The sequence below is a fragment of the Corticium candelabrum genome, chromosome 6 (genome assembly GCF_963422355.1).
Source record: "Corticium candelabrum chromosome 6, ooCorCand1.1, whole genome shotgun sequence".
In the NCBI taxonomy this organism is placed as follows: Eukaryota; Metazoa; Porifera; class Homoscleromorpha; order Homosclerophorida; family Plakinidae; genus Corticium; species Corticium candelabrum.
In genome coordinates, this window is record NC_085090.1 from 8,364,836 (window position 1) to 8,381,764 (window position 16,929).

At 42.5% G+C, this 16,929-nt stretch overlaps 5 protein-coding genes across 5 annotated transcripts; all 5 read right to left on the reverse strand.

The window, feature by feature from the left end:
- Positions 1–250: 250 nt before the first annotated feature.
- Positions 251–2,972, reverse strand: LOC134181364 (uncharacterized). Its single transcript, XM_062648629.1, has 3 exons — positions 2,887–2,972; positions 1,598–2,467; positions 251–1,211 (listed from the first exon to the last, which is right to left on the reverse strand). Exons 1-3 carry the CDS (start codon positions 2,954–2,956, stop codon positions 379–381), a joined length of 1,773 nt encoding a protein of 590 aa, XP_062504613.1. The 5' UTR covers positions 2,957–2,972; the 3' UTR covers positions 251–378.
- Positions 2,973–3,071: 99 nt separating this feature from the next.
- Positions 3,072–8,187, reverse strand: LOC134180959 (uncharacterized). Its single transcript, XM_062648141.1, has 8 exons — positions 8,085–8,187; positions 8,025–8,031; positions 6,913–7,012; positions 4,402–4,490; positions 3,654–4,051; positions 3,475–3,570; positions 3,155–3,309; positions 3,072–3,107 (listed from the first exon to the last, which is right to left on the reverse strand). Exons 1-8 carry the CDS (start codon positions 8,185–8,187, stop codon positions 3,072–3,074), a joined length of 984 nt encoding a protein of 327 aa, XP_062504125.1.
- LOC134181612 (uncharacterized) lies at positions 8,142–8,932 on the reverse strand. Its single transcript, XM_062648878.1, has one exon. The coding sequence runs from the start codon at positions 8,822–8,824 to the stop codon at positions 8,369–8,371; it is 456 nt and encodes a 151-aa protein (XP_062504862.1). The 5' UTR covers positions 8,825–8,932; the 3' UTR covers positions 8,142–8,368.
- Positions 8,933–9,660: 728 nt separating this feature from the next.
- LOC134180960 (uncharacterized) lies at positions 9,661–11,973 on the reverse strand. The gene is made up of 3 exons (XM_062648142.1): positions 11,964–11,973; positions 10,470–10,709; positions 9,661–10,406 (listed from the first exon to the last, which is right to left on the reverse strand). The coding sequence occupies exons 1-3, from the start codon at positions 11,971–11,973 to the stop codon at positions 9,661–9,663; spliced, it is 996 nt and encodes a 331-aa protein (XP_062504126.1).
- Positions 11,974–13,091: 1,118 nt separating this feature from the next.
- Positions 13,092–15,915, reverse strand: LOC134180961 (zinc finger MYM-type protein 1-like). Its single transcript, XM_062648144.1, has 3 exons — positions 15,857–15,915; positions 15,708–15,790; positions 13,092–15,535 (listed from the first exon to the last, which is right to left on the reverse strand). The coding sequence occupies exons 1-3, from the start codon at positions 15,913–15,915 to the stop codon at positions 13,203–13,205; spliced, it is 2,475 nt and encodes an 824-aa protein (XP_062504128.1). The 3' UTR covers positions 13,092–13,202.
- Positions 15,916–16,929: the final 1,014 nt, after the last annotated feature.

Here is a 16,929-nt window from a genome sequence, read left to right on the forward strand (position 1 = left end):
TCGTAGACCGGAACCCCTTTTACAATCTACTGGTGTGTTTTGAGTACGGTCCTCGTCAAGTCTCGTGACGTTTACAAAAGTTCTGTTTTATATAAGGTTCGTAGCTGGAATTTTAGTATGTGATGCAAGGAGACCGTTGCAGTGTATACGTAAAAGACTGATAATGAAGGCATTGCATTTGTTGACGTGAGACTATAAACATTCAAGTTGGAATTTTATTACCAACATTTAATTCACATCATCACACAGACGACTTTCTAGAATTCTAATTATCGACGAACTCATCACAAACAAACGTTCATCTACCCACCAATCTGTATAATTGCTAGATACTTTTGTCCATCCGTCTTTCACATCACGCACTTTACGACGAACTTACTAATCGTTTTTCAAGTCATCGTCTTTCTTGTCGGAGGTTTTACTGTCGACAGAGTTTGGGCCTCTCATCTCCCCTGGCTGTCTGATTGTGTGTTCATCTTCTCTTCCTTCCGCCGGTCTATACGAACTAACGCGTGCTATGACGACCGGACGCTCCCCATAGTCGATGACGCCAAATCCGTAAATGCTGCGCTGTTCTTCTGTCAGTACGCGCGCTAAATCGACGCCGTTGACGGTCTCCTCTTGAAACATGACGCCGACGTGGCCTCGCGTCGCAAACGTCGCCTTCCATCTCACTCGTCTCGGGACCAACTGTTGTACAAACGTTGCGGATGCGTTCCCTCCGGCCGGTGCCTCGAGTCGGATTTGTAAAGAATCGGTTTCCGACTCGGTGCTCGTCTTGCTGTATCCAAATGTAAACGAAAAACCTAAAGTAAGACCAAAGCTTACCGAGTGCTCGAACACCGTGCCGACTTTGACCGTCGCCGTGTTGCTGTACTGTACACTGACCGACACTCCAGCTTCCACGTTCCAAGTGCTCGCTGCAGATTTGGCGACGGTGTACGTCTTAACGAGCGTTTGCTCTTCTGTTCCTTGTTTGTTGTCGAGAACGACGTCGTACGTTTTCAGCGGCGTCTCCTCGATCGGACTGTCGAATTGATCTTTCTTTGCGATTTCGGAGACGGGAAAGGCGACGGTCGAAACGTTGGCGTTCTGACAACTGTACGCCGAGTAGTTGCCGTCGGCTGCGATCACGCACTCGCTGATAGCTCCGTCTCCCTTGCTCGTCGCCGTCTGACCGGCAAGTCTCACTTCCAAAGCAGGTTTAGCGTCTACAAACACAATTCTATAATTAATATTAATTTTGTTATTCAAAGTCCGTTTAATTAATTAAGCTCAAATAGGCCCCACAGCATAAATAAGCCTCGCACGTACGTAGATAAGAACGAGAAAACATTCAAAGCGTCAAAATCGTACAAAGAGATGCTGCGTAGCTATACTTTAGAAGAAACACTGGATGTTGTTGAGAAGGCGAAAATAATTGGAAACCGAAGGCGGCAGCACGAGAACATGGCGCTTGAACATAGAAGACGGTGAAAGAATGGCTGAGTAAGACACATGCAGACCTTTCAAGCTGCGGGGCAACCAAACAAGAAATATCGCTTAAAGGTCCGCATCTGCAACGCTAATTGAGCCTATATTAAAGAGTAATACATACCGGAAATGACTTGAACTTCGGTCAAAGAGAGATATTGTCTGTTGACTTGTTCGATCTGCACGTAACGCACACCTTTAGCCGGCGGGTCGATGTCGTAAAAGAAGGTCAATTGATTGTGATTGGAATTCTCTTCGATGTTGTCGCGTACCTGTTTACCGTCGACACCCAAGAACATGACGGTAAAGAGCCTCAAGCGATCTTGACAACAGTCACCTCGATTCCAGAGATAAACCTTATGAACGGTCGTCGGCACCAGCAGATCGACTTTCCAATGCGATTTGATGTCTTTGTCTGTGTGTGTCACACTATGTCCGTCCAGTCTGTTGTAGATATTGTTGTCGTTACCGCGCGACGCGTCGGCGCTGTAGCGAGTCGAGCTCTGTGTGGCGGGCTTTTGGATGGCGACGTTAACGAGTGTCGGACCGCTACCGATCACTTGCACTTCGGCGAGACTCAAAAATTGTTTGATATTCTGAGAGACCTTGACGTATTGAGCCCATTGTGGTTTGGTAAAGTTCACTTGAAATATTCTGGCTCCGACGGTCCGTGCAGTAACTCTGTAATCGGTTTTGTTGTTGAATGTCACTTCACGGTCTTCGTCGTCATATAAACTGATCTCGATGTTTTGTGACTTCAGTCTGTCTTCGTGCTCGATGCGGTTCCATAATACAACGCTGTTGATTTCGTACATGGCGCCGAGATCGACCTTCCACCACGGAGATTCATCTTCGTCGGTGTGCGTGACAGATCCGAAGTCCAAGTGTCCTTCTAGGAAACCGTCGATGGCTTTAGCGGCTCCTAACTGAAGATAAGTGTCGTCTCGTGTACTGCTTTGGTCTGCCGACTTGAACACAGCAAGGTTGACCAGTTCTACACAATTAATCAACAATTATTATTAACTATCGTTAACAATCATTAACATAACGATATTTGGCAATCACTATAAGTGACAATCATCAGCAATCATTAACAATTACTAAGAATCCTTAAATAACAATCATTCATTTAAATATTCTTAATTATTAAAGTCTAACATAATATTGTATTTCTTACATTGTAACGCAACTGAACAAACAATGCAAGTATAGTAGCAGCAATACTGTAACATCATCAGCAGTATACACATGCATACTAGAGTACTATAGTAGTTGCATGTCTGACCGTTTGTCCGTCTGTCTGTATGTATGTACGTATGTTTGTCTGTATGTATGTCTGTTTGTCTGTCTGTTTAATGTTGCCATGCAGATTTTAATATAAATTTAATTTTATTTTGTTGTTCAAGAACTCACCGTTGGCGACATTGTCTCGAGTGCCCCACACTTCAAGCTCAGCTAGATGTAGATTATCACTAACCATCATCCAAATTTGAATGTATCTAACGGCCTTCAAACGTGTTCCGGCTGGAAGGGTTTTGTTGTAAGTGTACGTATCCGTTCCACCGGCCGTTTCCGGCCAAGTGTAAACGCTTCTTGCGTTAATATCGAGCGCTTGGACATAAAAATTTCGAAGCCTTCTCAAGCAGCAATCTCGGCGATTTTGAACAACAACGTACGCCACCTCGTAGTCGGCTCCCAAGTCGAATATCAACCATGGGTTATCGTCTTGGTTTGTGTGCGAATAAGTGTTGAGATCTCCATCATTGGCGTTCCTTGCGTCGAAATTTTCATATGTCGAGCTTTGGAGCGCTTGCTTATTAAGTCCAACGTTCTTATCTAGACAAAGGCAAACAGTTGTACCTTTTAAGTAAACGGCAATGCGATATAGTTGTACCTACGTGCACATTATATATATATATTTATTTATATATACATACATACATACATGTATGTACACTGCTGTTTATCACGTGCATCATACAGATTGTTTTTTCTTCTTACCCTTGGCTGTTTTGACAAGTTCTTTAGCTATTGTGTAATTATTCTTGACAAGGTTTGACATAATGCGCTGCACAAGAATTCTCAAAACATCAGTTTCTACAACGTCAACAATATAAATTTTGTTAAAACTTGTAAGCCAGAACAAACATAATAGCGGGTTTATAATTTAACGTATATACCTCCCACGAGATACACAGAATAGGCGGAAGGTCCTCCACAACAATATTCACCGCTGCAGCTTTTTGATCTGTTGTCGCTTAGTGCTCCAGGGCACCAGTAGCTGCAGTTGCCATGCAGACCTGTAGCATTGATATTGTCCGGCTGTTCTAGAACTGGAAGAGGATAATCATCGCCACAATAACAAGACGAGTTGCGGCTGAATGCGACTGCCGAGCCCAATTCCTTGCACTTGTCCGAGCAGATGGCGTTCGTGTTGTAATCGACGACTTCGTGGAAACTGTTCTGCACCACGTCTCCTAGTGTACCTCCAAAACATCCGTCAAACACGACGTCCTTGGCCAGTCGGCGAAATCTCGACGGCGCACGAGCCGAGACTCTTGCTGCACGCTTGTGCAATCTTTGTTAATTAAGACATCAAAACAGCAACATTTTAGAAACCATGCGGTACATTTCTGAACTAGAGCGTTTGTGCATTGTTGCAAAACGAAACGCGTCAGATGCACGAAACTCTCAACTTGCATGCTTTACATACGGCCGACTGATACGACAAGCGATATATAATATATAATATATAATATATAATATATAATATATAATATATAATATATAATATATAATATATAATATATAATATATAATATATAATATATAATATATAATATATAATATATAATATATAATATATAATATATAATATATAATATATAATATATAATATATAATATATAATATATAATATATACTTACGGAGAAAATGGAGCAGCGGAGACGTAATATAACGCTACAGCCAAAAGACAAATCGTCAAACGCACGAGCATGACTTTCTTTCTCAAACTCTGTGACAAGAGCAAACAAATGACTATACTGTACGTATCGAAGAAGAACTATCGCATCGATGAGTAGAACCTTCACGTTGTATCTCGGATATCCTTTGTCCAACGACGAGTTCAAGCTGCGAAACCAAACTCGACTGACTGTGAGTGCTGAAAGCAGCAGTATTTATATTCTAGCTGCGTCCGTGTTGTAGCCAATCACTCACTAACTTAACTAATTAACCTAAGCAAAGTGACGAGCCAATTTGTAAGCAGACGTAAACGGTAATTCGACAAAACCAACATCATCGCATACAAAACGCGGTCCAGAAGCCGCGTAAGTAAATAAGTAATAAGTAAGAACAGCCAACTAGCAACCAATTAGAAACGAATTGTCAAACGCATGCAAATCTATTGTTTGTCGTATTTACTGTAACACGCGCAACTGTATACATCCAAGCACGCAAATGCATGCGTCACTTGACTAAATGCTGTACCTGCGCTTCGCTTTATTTCCCCAAAATTATGAGCATGCAGCAATCGTGTCTTTGTGCCTTTTGCAGATACGTATAGTATTAACAGTGTTGCACCTGAAGCCAAACGTTGACACTCTCTCATCCTTTGAATGGCCGCAAAACGATTCAAAACAGAAGTTGCTAGCTTCGCTAATTAGACGGGTTGGTTTCGGAATTTGATCTCTACAAGTGGATTTCCCGTGTCCTAATTTGCGAAGCTCCGCTAGGATATGCTCTTGTTGAGATTCACGTATACACTCTACTTCCGTTAGTTAATTGACATGCATGCATCTTTCATCGTTCTCCTCTTTCATTCTGATGAAAGCCCGTGCACTTCGTTACACACCTTCTTGTCACAGTAAGCGATAAATAGCGACCGAATACAAGCTGTATATACCTGCTGCATCTCTAGCCGGTAGTTTGTAGTTCCACAAATTCTAGAGAAACCAGACAGTATAGCATATAGCTGTCATCTCTATACATTAATTAAAAAGAAAACCGTCAACATCCGTTCTATTGATTCGCTATGCTCCATTATGTCAACTTACCCGCCCCATAAACTTACAAGACAGCTGCATGTGTGTATACCATAACTAGATAAGATTACCGTACTTCTTTTCAGACCTTACTTCAAATCATTACAAACACACACAGTTTTCTTGCACATTAAAATTACACAAAAACTAGATCTTATGAGACGTTAGATAGTTTGCTCTCATTTCACAAGAAATATAGTGACTGGTATACGTACTTGCTTACATGCAGAAGACCCACAAACGACCGCACGCGCCTTGTGCGTGAACGAAAACAAGCAATAATACGCACAACAAACTTCCTCTTGTTCTTGTACTAGCCACGACTCCGTGAATTATCGTTCAACCCTTTTTGCCACACGCCCAGGATATAGACTGCCATGCAGACTAATGATAAAGAACAACTTGCTTTCCAACCCATGCACATGCATACCATGCAGCTTGCAAAGTATAGTCGTACTGATTCGGATAATAAAATCTATAGCTACAGAAGCAATAGAAGACCTGAAAGATACTTTAATTAATTAACAAGTCGAGCAAATAACAATAAATTTCGAATTGTTACCGTATTTTTGAGGCCTTCTATTGCTTCTATAGCTCTCTAGAGTTCATTATTCGATTCTGTATGACTGCATGCTTTGCAAACTGCATGGTAGGCAATGTGCAAGAGTTAGAAAGTAAGTTGTTTTCTATAGCATTAGTCTGCATGGCACTCTATCTTGGGCGTGTGGCAAAAAGTGTTGAATGATTCATGAAGTCGTGAATTACACAAGAGAAAGTTTGTTGTGCATCTAACTTAATTAGCAAAGCAAGAGTGCGTTGCTAGCTAATAAAGAAAGAACGTCCCTAATTAATCATAAAACTTATCAAAACGTGTCTGTATAGCCATGCATTTCTCTAGACATGTGCATGTGCATACACGCAGTGTATGTCGCACACGATCTAATCTACCAGTTAGATGAAACTGGTTTGCCTGCACTGGCTACACGATACGCAACAATGTTGGCGTTCGAACGGTAACTTTGTTAAAAACCTATTAGCTATACACAATAATGTCCATGATGCATAATTTCTTATGGCAACTTCGTATATACCATGCAAGTCTACAAATGCTTTCCGTTCTTCACTGGCTCAACTGCTGCAGGCGATTGATTAATGAAAATTAGTGCTCTCGCTACACTCACGTTTCACGGCTGATTTGATATTTGCATGTCACAGTCCGATTATCCACGCCATACGTGCATGCATGCACGCAAACCTCACGTCAACGGCTTCCTATCTAATTGCTTCACGACACTGAAATGATTGGAAGAGGTGAGTACATACCAGTGGCGTCGCTGAACGCTAGCGCATAGCTGGTGTCGTGAGGCCAGGCTGGCACCAATTGCGGCCCGTAACCTGGTCGCTTATAGAATCTTTGTTGCAGTAATGATCGAGCTGTGAAAGTTCTCTGTCTGGAGACTCCGAAGCCATTGCACGAGCTTCCGTTACAAAGTATCTACAAAACGACGGGTTAATCTAATTGATATTGATTTAGACAAACTAGGTGTGGCTACAACAGTTTGAAGCTTTTGCGGTCCCTGGTGACCGAAGCCTTGGCCGCCTGTGGGTCAGCTGATTGGGTTTAAACTTTACGAGGCTCAGTCTATTGTCTAGAAGCCAATACCGGGGCCACGGACAATGCAGACCCTTCCTTACTTTAAACATGCGCCCTTTCCTAATTTGATTGTTCCCGGATGCAAATCTTGCGTGTGGCGGGAATGATGTGAGCGCTAATGTTTTTAATGAGTAAGCATCATAAGTCACAAGTTTGTTTGTAAGCAACAAGACGCGTTGCGTCGTACAAAACACTACCTTGGCAGATATCAAGAGCGTCGCTTAGACTCCAAATTTGAAGCCAGCTGCTAGCTAGGGTCTAACTTTTACGAGACCTTAATTGTGTTTTAGGAAGCCGCACTTACTCTAGATGTTTGGAAGGTCACGCATGGCCTCCCCAAGTACGACGCCGTATACGTAGCGGTATCAGGGGCGTCGGCCGCACCACTTGGCACTCTTGCCAGTCGCCTGTAAACGTATACTTTCGGTTTACGTGTTTACTAGGCGATTGCATCGTGCTGCGCACACAAATATTCGAGTCCTTCGATATTCAGAGATTTCTGTTTTTAGAATCATGAGACGTGTTAGTTACTACAGTACAAGTCTTAGATTTAGCGCACTAGGTCGGACACACTTCATAATTTTACTTCCAAGCCCTGGACACGTGTTGCAAGGACTTAAACGACGACGCCATGACGTAATCACATGCTGATGCACTTATTTTATTAATAGGCATCTACCAACGTAACATACCAGTATAAAGTAAACATTTTCTTCCCAAAGTAAACACTTTTGCAGAAAGATGAAGCACATTGATTGTATGGTTTTACAGTATACGTTCCAGCTATTGTAACAGTTAATGAAATAAATAAAATAAAAAAGTTAAGTTAATGTTCAATTCATTTTAAAAGTACTTTCTGCCTACGAGTGAGAACAACACAGTCATTTGTGTGAGCAGGCATGCTGCACCAAACTGGTACTAGAAACATCTTCAGCCTGAGATCTGCAACCAATGCTACGCATTGCCCTGATCATTGCTGCCTGGTTGGCTTCGTCACCAAATTCATTAGTCCACATATGCAAAGCCTTTACAGCTTGTCTGTTGCAATTATCTCTGATATCATTTTCAATCATCTCTGTCTTGTCTATGAAAGCTGACAAATTCAACACAAGTTCTTGCCAACAATGACAAATTTTCTTAGCAACTTTCACAATATCACTGGCTGTACATTTGCTGGTGCATGGTTCGTAATGTCAGTCACTGTTGTTGTGTCTTTCCTGGTAAGCTTACATCATCTTTCTCTTCATAAAACCAACAGTCTAATGCAGCTCTCTCATTGTGATCCAGATTGACATCGACCCTGCTTTTGTTTCTTCTCAATGTTGTGTCCTCACTTGGTATATACTTGTTTATACATACCAACTTGTTCACATCAACAGGAATGGCTGGTCCGGGATGTTGAATATTCAATGAAAACTGAAAACGAGACAACCCTGGTGTCTTCACTTCATGCAGCTTTTTAGTGATAAACAGACGGATGTCTGTACACAGAGATGCAATTTCATGAAGTGGCCGTTGTGTGTCAATAGTGACAATGATATATTTCTTCAAGTGATAAATCACTTCCAACTTGACATCTTTCTCAACTCGATATACACACTTATTACGTGTCAACATTGGTTCATCAGGATATTTCTCAATGCAACACATCATCAGCCTAAATGCAACTGCTCAGGAATAAACTCAATTTTGTGAGACAAAATGATAAGTGACATTGACCGAGAAGCAACCAAATCAACAGCTGCAAATGGACCTTTTGACTCGACTTCTAGCAAACATGGAACAAAGTATTCTGTTTTATACTCTGCTGGCTTCACTCCTGCTTCTTTCAGACGATGATGAATGAGTTCCCAAGAAGCAATTCCTACTTGCTGAACTCGATCCCAATCTTCAATCAGTAAGGAGGCCAAGTAGTGACAGATGCCACAACTGAGAAAACCTTGAAAATCCAGCTTGGTTTGGTGACGATTATGTTCTTCAGCTTCTCACTTTTCTGAAGATAAATTACTGATCCGGCTTCATCTAAATATGTTAGAGCAAGACGAACTTCTTTCTCTTCTGACATTCGACACAATCGACGAGCAAAACGCATGATAACATTGACATTGGAAAGAGCAGTGCCCAACTTGATTTCTAAAGAATCAAGAATCTTCTCTAGAACTGACCAAGTGGCTGGTATCAGAGGTTTAGGTGACACATCACGTGCCATCTCTTCAATGACTTGCTTCACTGCACTCACGCCTGCATCCTCACTTGCACTGTCAGGATCAGACACCGAATTCTCAACACGAAAAAACCAATCATTAGCCTGGTTAGATGGTCGAAGGATGAGCTTCTGAAATGCTTTATTACAAAACATTTTAGACAGAAATTCATTCTGATTCTTGATCATTTCTTCATCGACATCATTGATGTGTGTTCCAATCAACAACATTACTGGTGATGCACATCCCTTTGACTTGCCGATGTGAAGACCAGAGAGAAGGCCTTCAATAGTTCGTCTCTATCCAGTGGTTGTTGATTGGAATTGGTTTTGAGTTAGCAGAAGGACAATAGAAAGACTTGGCAGAGTCACCTAGAAACTCGGATGCGTTAAATACAACACAAACGACACATCCTGGTGTGATCGCTTCTCCTTGACCAGGAAGAAGTGGCTCCTGACCTCCCAAATCCCAAATGGCAACGTGAACTTTTGAATCTTCCTGCTTTAAGAGGTCAGGATCACTTTGGAAATCTGTAATAGCACGAGCTATCCCTCCAGTTAGAACTGTTGCTTCATCAAGTTTGTCTGTGTCAATGCTGCTTTCTTTAGTATCAGTTGATGTAGATTCTCTATCAACTGACAAGCCAAGCTCAACCTCACTGTGATGATCTGCATAGTCTGTTTTGTCATTGTCATATTTGTTGTCATCTTGACTACCAGACACATTTGCACTTGAAACAGTCGGTACATGAACTGTTGCTCTAGCTATTTGTTTGTCTAAAAATTCTTCGTCCTTGTCACTCAAAAGCTTCCAGTTTGATGCTTCACACACTGCCAACTCTGCCACTGCGACAGGTGTGCTCGGTTCAATTATCTGAAACTTCAGTTTGAGCACAGATCGTTTAAATGACGTCTTGCCCGTTCTGTCTCTACCAGCAATGACAATCTTCACTCGACTTACTTCGACTTTTCCTTGTGATAAAGCTCGAACAAATAACTCAGCCGCATCAGCTCCCATGCCTGTCACACCATCTACAACAATACCATCATTACAATTTGTATACTAGAATCTGTTTAGTAAGAAGATCGACTGACGAGGACAAAGAACGACGTTCAGTATTGTTCCATCAGTTACTCCTGCATCAGCCAATGTTTGCTCATCGTGTAGTTGCTTCTTCTTAAAAACAAGCAGTTGATCCCATGATGATGGGTCATTCTTGGTTTGCAATTGCTTCTTCAAGGTGGCAACAGTATCAGATGATTTTGCTGTCAATTGAACAGCTTCACCAGTTAGTGACTTGGCCACTAGTTTGAGCCATTCACTCTTGTGAGGTTCTAAAAAAATAAGTAACTACATCAATACACAAACACAAAACATATTTAAACATGTACAACTGTTCTAACGCTACACACAAATAAACAAATAGTCAAGAAGCCATTCTACTAAATGTAAAGCTTGCTCTCTCTGTCTAATATGTTTGGGTGTCTGTGTGCTATACGAAGTGTAGTGTTAGACTTTGTAGTGTTAGGCACACAAACAGACAGGCAGGCAGATGGATGGACACACAGACAGACAAATGAACAAACACACAGACAAACAGCTGGATAGATGGATGGATAGACAGACAGAAAGACAGACAGCTGGACAGACACAGACAGACAGATCAATAGATTGACACACAAACAGACAGACAGATCAACACACACACACACACACACACACACACACACACACACACACACACACACACACACACACACACACACACACACACACACACACACACACGAATGGATGGACAAACAAGTAGACAAACTGATGGACAGACTGACAGATGGATAGACACACAAACAGACACATAAGTCAATGAATTACTAGTCTCGCGTAGCCAGACCCCTTTCCGCCGCGTCCTCCCCGGCGAAATGGGGTCTGGTGAACGGCCTTTGATGTCGCTGTGTGCCGCGTAGCCAGAAATCGGCTATCTAAAGACCGGATTTTGTTTCTTAAACGCTTCACGAAAGACGAGACTGGTATGCACGCAGTGCAATCCTATCTCAATTAGCTTCTCTTGTTTCGTAGAGAACAACTCGAAGACTACAGCTTTAGAGTCGTTGCTGTTTGTGAAATCTGCATGTTTACAGCAGCGATTAAACGCGGCCGCGGAAACGTTGACGTTGACAGGCTTCGATTTCATGCAGCCATGATCGACGTCGTACGATCTAGCGTTGTGCGCTCGTGTCACAACGGAGACTGAATGCAAACGGACTGGATGGATGCGAACGTACTCGGTGCTGTTTGCTGTTTGCTGTTTTTTGACGTCTAAAGCGACCGCAGACAGTCCAGATTGAGCGATGTCTGGAAGGGCTTGGAGCTGCATGACGTCATCGAAACAAGATGAGTCGTCTTTCTGTGTTTGGGTAATCATTTCATGTGTTTTGTGCTTTACTTTGGTGAACACATACAGTAGCAACCAGGAAGAGACCACGTTGTGATTGAAGTAATATGAACGGAAGCAGCTTGGGTTGCAGACTTCACTTAATTCTGACACTGCATGTCAATCTGTGGAACACGCAAGTCTTTACTACTACCTTTATACATTATATGATATCTGCCTGGCCCTGAGTAACCTTTACGTAACGATCAACACTGCATGCGTATACTGCATGATCGTCATGTATTAATTCATAGATATACATATATGGTAGTCCATATATAGCTAGTCTAGAGTTGTTTTTACTAAATCTTTTGTACTAAATAGACAACAGTTGGTCACTGTATCTTCAGCTCAGATCAAAGTTGGGATCCCACTTTACATTTCCATCAGATTGTATTGATTTGCAAGAATTTCGTCTAGTTGATATGTATTCGAGTGCCTCCACAGTCGAGATGAAAGAAAATTTTTTGATGTCATTTAGTAAAGTAGACAGCACATTGAGAGTTCTAATAGCTACAACAGCATTTGGGATGGGTGTTGACATTCCCAACATTAGGTGGATTGTTCATTGGAGTCTTGCAAGACTCATTGAAGATTATGTCCAAGAGACTGGGCGAGCTGGAAGGGATGGCTTGACAGCAACTGCACTGCTTGTATACGGACATCTGCACAGGACAGTTTCATCATCGATGAAGAAGTATGGACAAAATTTTACAACTTGTCGTAGGAAGTGCTTAGTTGCTAATTTTTTATTTGCTGGTAGTGAAGACGGTGCAGGAAAAGGATGTGGTTGTTGTGATGTTTGTGTACTTAGTTGTGACTGTGGTAACTGCTGTACCCTTGACCTTCCAGTGAAGTAAATAACTGCATGTTAATAACTGTCTAAAATTCTAGATCATGTAGCGCTGCATGCATGATCATAAATCATGCAATGAAACCTAACTGTCTGACATGTCGACGTGCTTTTGTGTTTGATGAAACCACCAGATGCTATCACCTTGTTGAGCAAGAGAAAACAGTTGGATGGAAGTAGTCTCCCTGAAGCTCCACATACTATGGAAGTTACGCTGCCGGAACACGCGTAATAGCTAGCTCTTCCAAACAACACATCGAATCTGTACCACCTTGGGACGTCCAGCATTTCTGTCAACGTGGTCTCTTCCTGGTTGCTACTGTATGTGTTCACCAAAGCAAAGCACAAAACACATGAAATGATTACCCAAACACAGAAAGACGACTCATCTTGTTTCGATGACGTTATCAGGGGCGTAACTAGCATTAAAATTTTACCGAGGCAAGTTTTATATCAATAAGGCAATATATTTAGCCTCAAACTACTAGTAGTCTACTACATATATACTTTAATTAATTAATCAAAGTGAACATGGAGCCTCTATAACGACAATTGCCCCAATCGGCGGTGTCCTGTACAATCAAATCTTTGTAAGACATTCTCTCTGCTTACAGCCACGTCTCTATGAATATATAAAAGAGCTAAGCCACACAGTCTTTCTTGCGTCATTGTTGATCTCGACCACTCCTTCAATCTCCGGAGAGCCGAAAACGATCTTTCGCACGGCACGGAACCAACAGGAGATGTTAGAATAAGTTTGAAAATCTCATGAATATTGGGGAAATATTGACTGTCTGCCATCTTTGCGGCATCCGTTAATGTTACTCTCCTGTCTTTCTCAGGAAGTTGAAAACATTTGGTTTTCCAAACTTCTACTTCAGGCTCGAATGTAGCTCCATTTGGTAAGTCTGGACCATAGAAGAGCTTAATTGAATTCACCTCAGATCTTGTTATACTGCTAACACTGCTAGGAAGAAGTCTATACCCAATGAGCATTGATTCAGATGTATCAGGGAAGCGATTGTTGAGCTCTGTCACAGCGTGATCAATGAAAGGGTAGTACACGTTTCTTCTGAAGTATGCCACAGCGCTGTCCTGTTCCGCAGTCTGCATGCCAGCATTGCTTCTGTAGGTGCTTCTTATTGCGGTTCTAGGTTTATCAATTTGGGCATCCACCTCGCCTGCAACTGTTTGAACTCTTTCCCATAATTCTTTAAACTTGTCTTCACGTCGTTGCGCAGAAATCGTTGTGCGAAGCAGCTTGGCTGTTTGATAAGCCTTCAGAACGTCACAGTTTGGAGATTGCAAAGACTTCGTCAGAGGATCACAAAAGCTCAGAATGTACTGACTAACGACCAAGCAAACAATAAAACTAGAGGACTGTAAAAGTCTGAGGTAAGATGAAGCTTTCGCCCTCGAATCAGTGCCAGAGCTCTCTGCAACAATATCTTGCAGTGCAAGGTATATGGCTTTGTATTTGGCCAAGACACTGGACAGTGTTGCCAATCGAGCCGACCACCTTGTCTCACACAGTACTGGGACTTGCCTTGATGACGATTTACGAATAAGCGTATCACTTAGTTTCGAAGTTTCCTCCTGTTCTAAGTTTTCTTCTAGTTCTTCTTCTGGTTCTTCTTCTTCCTTATCTTCTGCTGTAATCAATTCAGCTATGTCTCCTGCTATCAAATGCCTACAAAGGATAACTTTTCTTTTTGGACTGCCTCCTAGAAACCACGTCAGTGTTCCTAACGAGTTAAACAAGTCCTGAATTAAAGGGACTTGCCTACAAGAAGATGCAATAACCAAATTCAGTCTATGTGACCGACAATGCTGGTATATAGCCTTTGGTTGTAACTGAAGAATTCGAGCAGAGACACCGGAAACTTTTCCTGACATAACTGCAGCACCGTCGTAGCCCTGGCCACGAAGATAACGAATATCCAAATTGCACTCTTTCATAAAATTGACAATAGCATTGAAAATAGACAGAGCATCTGCACAATCCAATTTGACGAATCCTAAGAACTCTTCTCTCACTTGAACCTGACCGGGTACAGAGTCGTCAACAAACCTGATACAGACTGACATCTGCTCTACGTTAGCTGTATCTGTGCACTCATCCGCCATCAACGAAAACCATTTAGCGGCATGAGCATCTTCCAGTATTTTGTCTCTCACCTCAACACCGGCTAACTCTATCAGCTCATTTTGTATTTTCGGGCTCTTGTAACAGGCGATCTTCTTTCCGTGCTCTACATGACTTTTCAGAGTAGGATTGAACTGAGACTGCCAATGGAGGAAGTATTCAAAGTTACTGGATTCTTTTCTCAGAACTTTGTCCCAACTGTGACCCCGAAAGGGAACATTTCGCTGACCGAGAGCAATAACGACATCTATTACAGCTAGAATAATTGCTCGATTACGTTTGACTCTCTCTTCATATTCTTTAGATCTGCTGGTACAAATATCATTTTTCTTTCCTTCGACCACATTCTTGAAAGATAATGCTTTTATGCAAGCATTCTTGTGAATTTCACTTTTCTCATGACAAAGCAGTACACCACGCTTTACTCCAACTGCGTTCTTCCAGTCACAAAAGCCAGTTGTCTTGAAAGCAGTAGCAGACAGTGACTCATCACCAAACAGCACACAGTAGCAACAAAAGCAGGCGTCAGTACTAGGAGAATATCTCAGCCATCTGTATTGACTCTCCCACTCTGGATTGTAACGACGGCCGCCCGTGCTCTGAAATTTACAACCGGTGGGTGGACACCATTTATTTTGCAGCAGGCATATCTTGTCAACGTCGGAAACGACTCTGCCTACGTAGTAGATCGGATCATTCACTGACACTTCTTTGTCATGAGCAGTATCTACAAAGAAAGTGTTTACAAGCGCTACGGTATTACCACCTGTTTCAGTAGAATATGTATAATATTATATGAACCTTATTACATATTCTTAGCATCTATGACGATAACACATTGTTCGATATCGCTCAGTAATTCGCGTCTACTAGGATCACATTTAGCATTGGTACTATACCTTCTGCAGAATTCACTACAGTCTCAAACGGGGACGCAGAATGTACAGTTTCAGGCAGATCGCTTAAATCACCGGAAGATGTCCTGATGAGAAGAACAAGTCACGTACCCCAAAGGGGACCCCATACTTCTGCAGAACAACTTTCTTACCCAAGACATTGCAAAAGAGATAGTTGCTTCTTTTTCTTTCTCTTAGATGGTGGCTCCATCTTACTTGGCAGTCAGCTGTAGGTTTCTCGAGCCACGTGTCTTGCAAGTGCTTCACGTGCCAAGAACGTGCGCTAAAGTTGAGTATCAGAGAGTTTACGCACGCGGTTTCAAATTTGAAAAGAACACGATAGCAGATTTTGTTAGTGCAGAATGTCATATCTTCTGCTCCTAACCTACATGCAGCAAAATTTTTGCAACGCCACACCCTTTTTTTTTACCGAGGCAACTGCCTCGGTTGCCTCATGCCTAGTTACGCCTCTGGTTATGCAGCTCCAAGCCCTTCCAGATTAGACTCGAGCCAGTCTCTCCCCGCCTTCGTCATTCCCCGGATTATCAATCCTCGCCGTGGAGAGACTGGTTTCAGACCGCCTTCTTCAGACCGCCTTCTTCCGGTGCAATTAATTTTGAAGAGGTCATACCTTCTAACAGACAGGGTTACATTAACGGATCCCGGGATCCGTTTAGTGGTCGCTGCTTGTATCATAATATCGTGATTTGTTAGTACAGTTTCATAATGCATACCTTTCCAATTACGGATGTAATCAACGAAGACATCTCATGCATATCTGCCGTCTACCAAAGACTACACTGTACACAAACGCCGACTTGTAGTGCGCTCTTCACGCAAACTCACGTCCCTACACGTCGTGGTTTGTATTCTGCGCCTGTCAACGGCAGTAACGACACCTAGTAAGCCGTTTGTTCGAACCGATGCTCCGACATCTACACTATAGCCAGCCAGCTGCATTCTCAACGACTTCATGATCACGTCTACTAGACAAAGTCTTGCGGAGAGTTCACGGCGAAGTTTTGTCGCGATTTCGCGGCAAGTCACATCGAATCCGGACGATCGAGTACTAGCGGATGCGCGCATCGCGAATTTGCGGCTCCACGCACGACTAACAACTGCTCGCATCGGATTCACGGCGATCAGACACATGCCGATCGCGTCCGCGCCACCACTAGTAAATGAAAGTGTTTGGACTCGAGCCAGTCTCTCCCAACTACCTAGA

What these genes read in the sequence shown, in the direction of transcription:
- LOC134180959 (XM_062648141.1), bottom strand. Translation starts at nt 8,187, where the DNA reads ATGTGGACTAATGAATTTGGTGACGAAGCCAACCAGGCAGCAATGATC. An exon ending in TCCGCTGCTCCATTTTCTCC is followed by an intron (nt 4,052 to 4,401) that starts GTAAGTATATAT and finishes TAATTAACAAAG; the next exon opens with ATTGCACAAGCGTGCAGCAA. An exon ending in ACTTGTCAAAACAGCCAAGG is followed by an intron (nt 3,310 to 3,474) that starts GTAAGAAGAAAA and finishes GCCTTTGTCTAG; the next exon opens with ATAAGAACGTTGGACTTAAT.
- LOC134180961 (XM_062648144.1), bottom strand. Translation starts at nt 15,915, where the DNA reads ATGGAGCCACCATCTAAGAGAAAGAAAAAGAAGCAACTATCTCTTTTG. An exon ending in TCTCTTTTGCAATGTCTTGG is followed by an intron (nt 15,791 to 15,856) that starts GTAAGAAAGTTG and finishes TCTTCTCATCAG; the next exon opens with GACATCTTCCGGTGATTTAA. An exon ending in TGTAGTGAATTCTGCAGAAG is followed by an intron (nt 15,536 to 15,707) that starts GTATAGTACCAA and finishes CTTTCTTTGTAG; the next exon opens with ATACTGCTCATGACAAAGAA.
- LOC134181364 (XM_062648629.1), bottom strand. Translation starts at nt 2,956, where the DNA reads ATGATGGTTAGTGATAATCTACATCTAGCTGAGCTTGAAGTGTGGGGC. An exon ending in TCGAGACAATGTCGCCAACG is followed by an intron (nt 2,468 to 2,886) that starts GTGAGTTCTTGA and finishes TTAATTGTGTAG; the next exon opens with AACTGGTCAACCTTGCTGTG. An exon ending in CGAAGTTCAAGTCATTTCCG is followed by an intron (nt 1,212 to 1,597) that starts GTATGTATTACT and finishes TTGTGTTTGTAG; the next exon opens with ACGCTAAACCTGCTTTGGAA.
- LOC134180960 (XM_062648142.1), bottom strand. An exon ending in GAACGTCGTTCTTTGTCCTC is followed by an intron (nt 10,407 to 10,469) that starts GTCAGTCGATCT and finishes GTATTGTTGTAG; the next exon opens with ATGGTGTGACAGGCATGGGA.
- LOC134181612 (XM_062648878.1), bottom strand. Translation starts at nt 8,824, where the DNA reads ATGATGTGTTGCATTGAGAAATATCCTGATGAACCAATGTTGACACGT.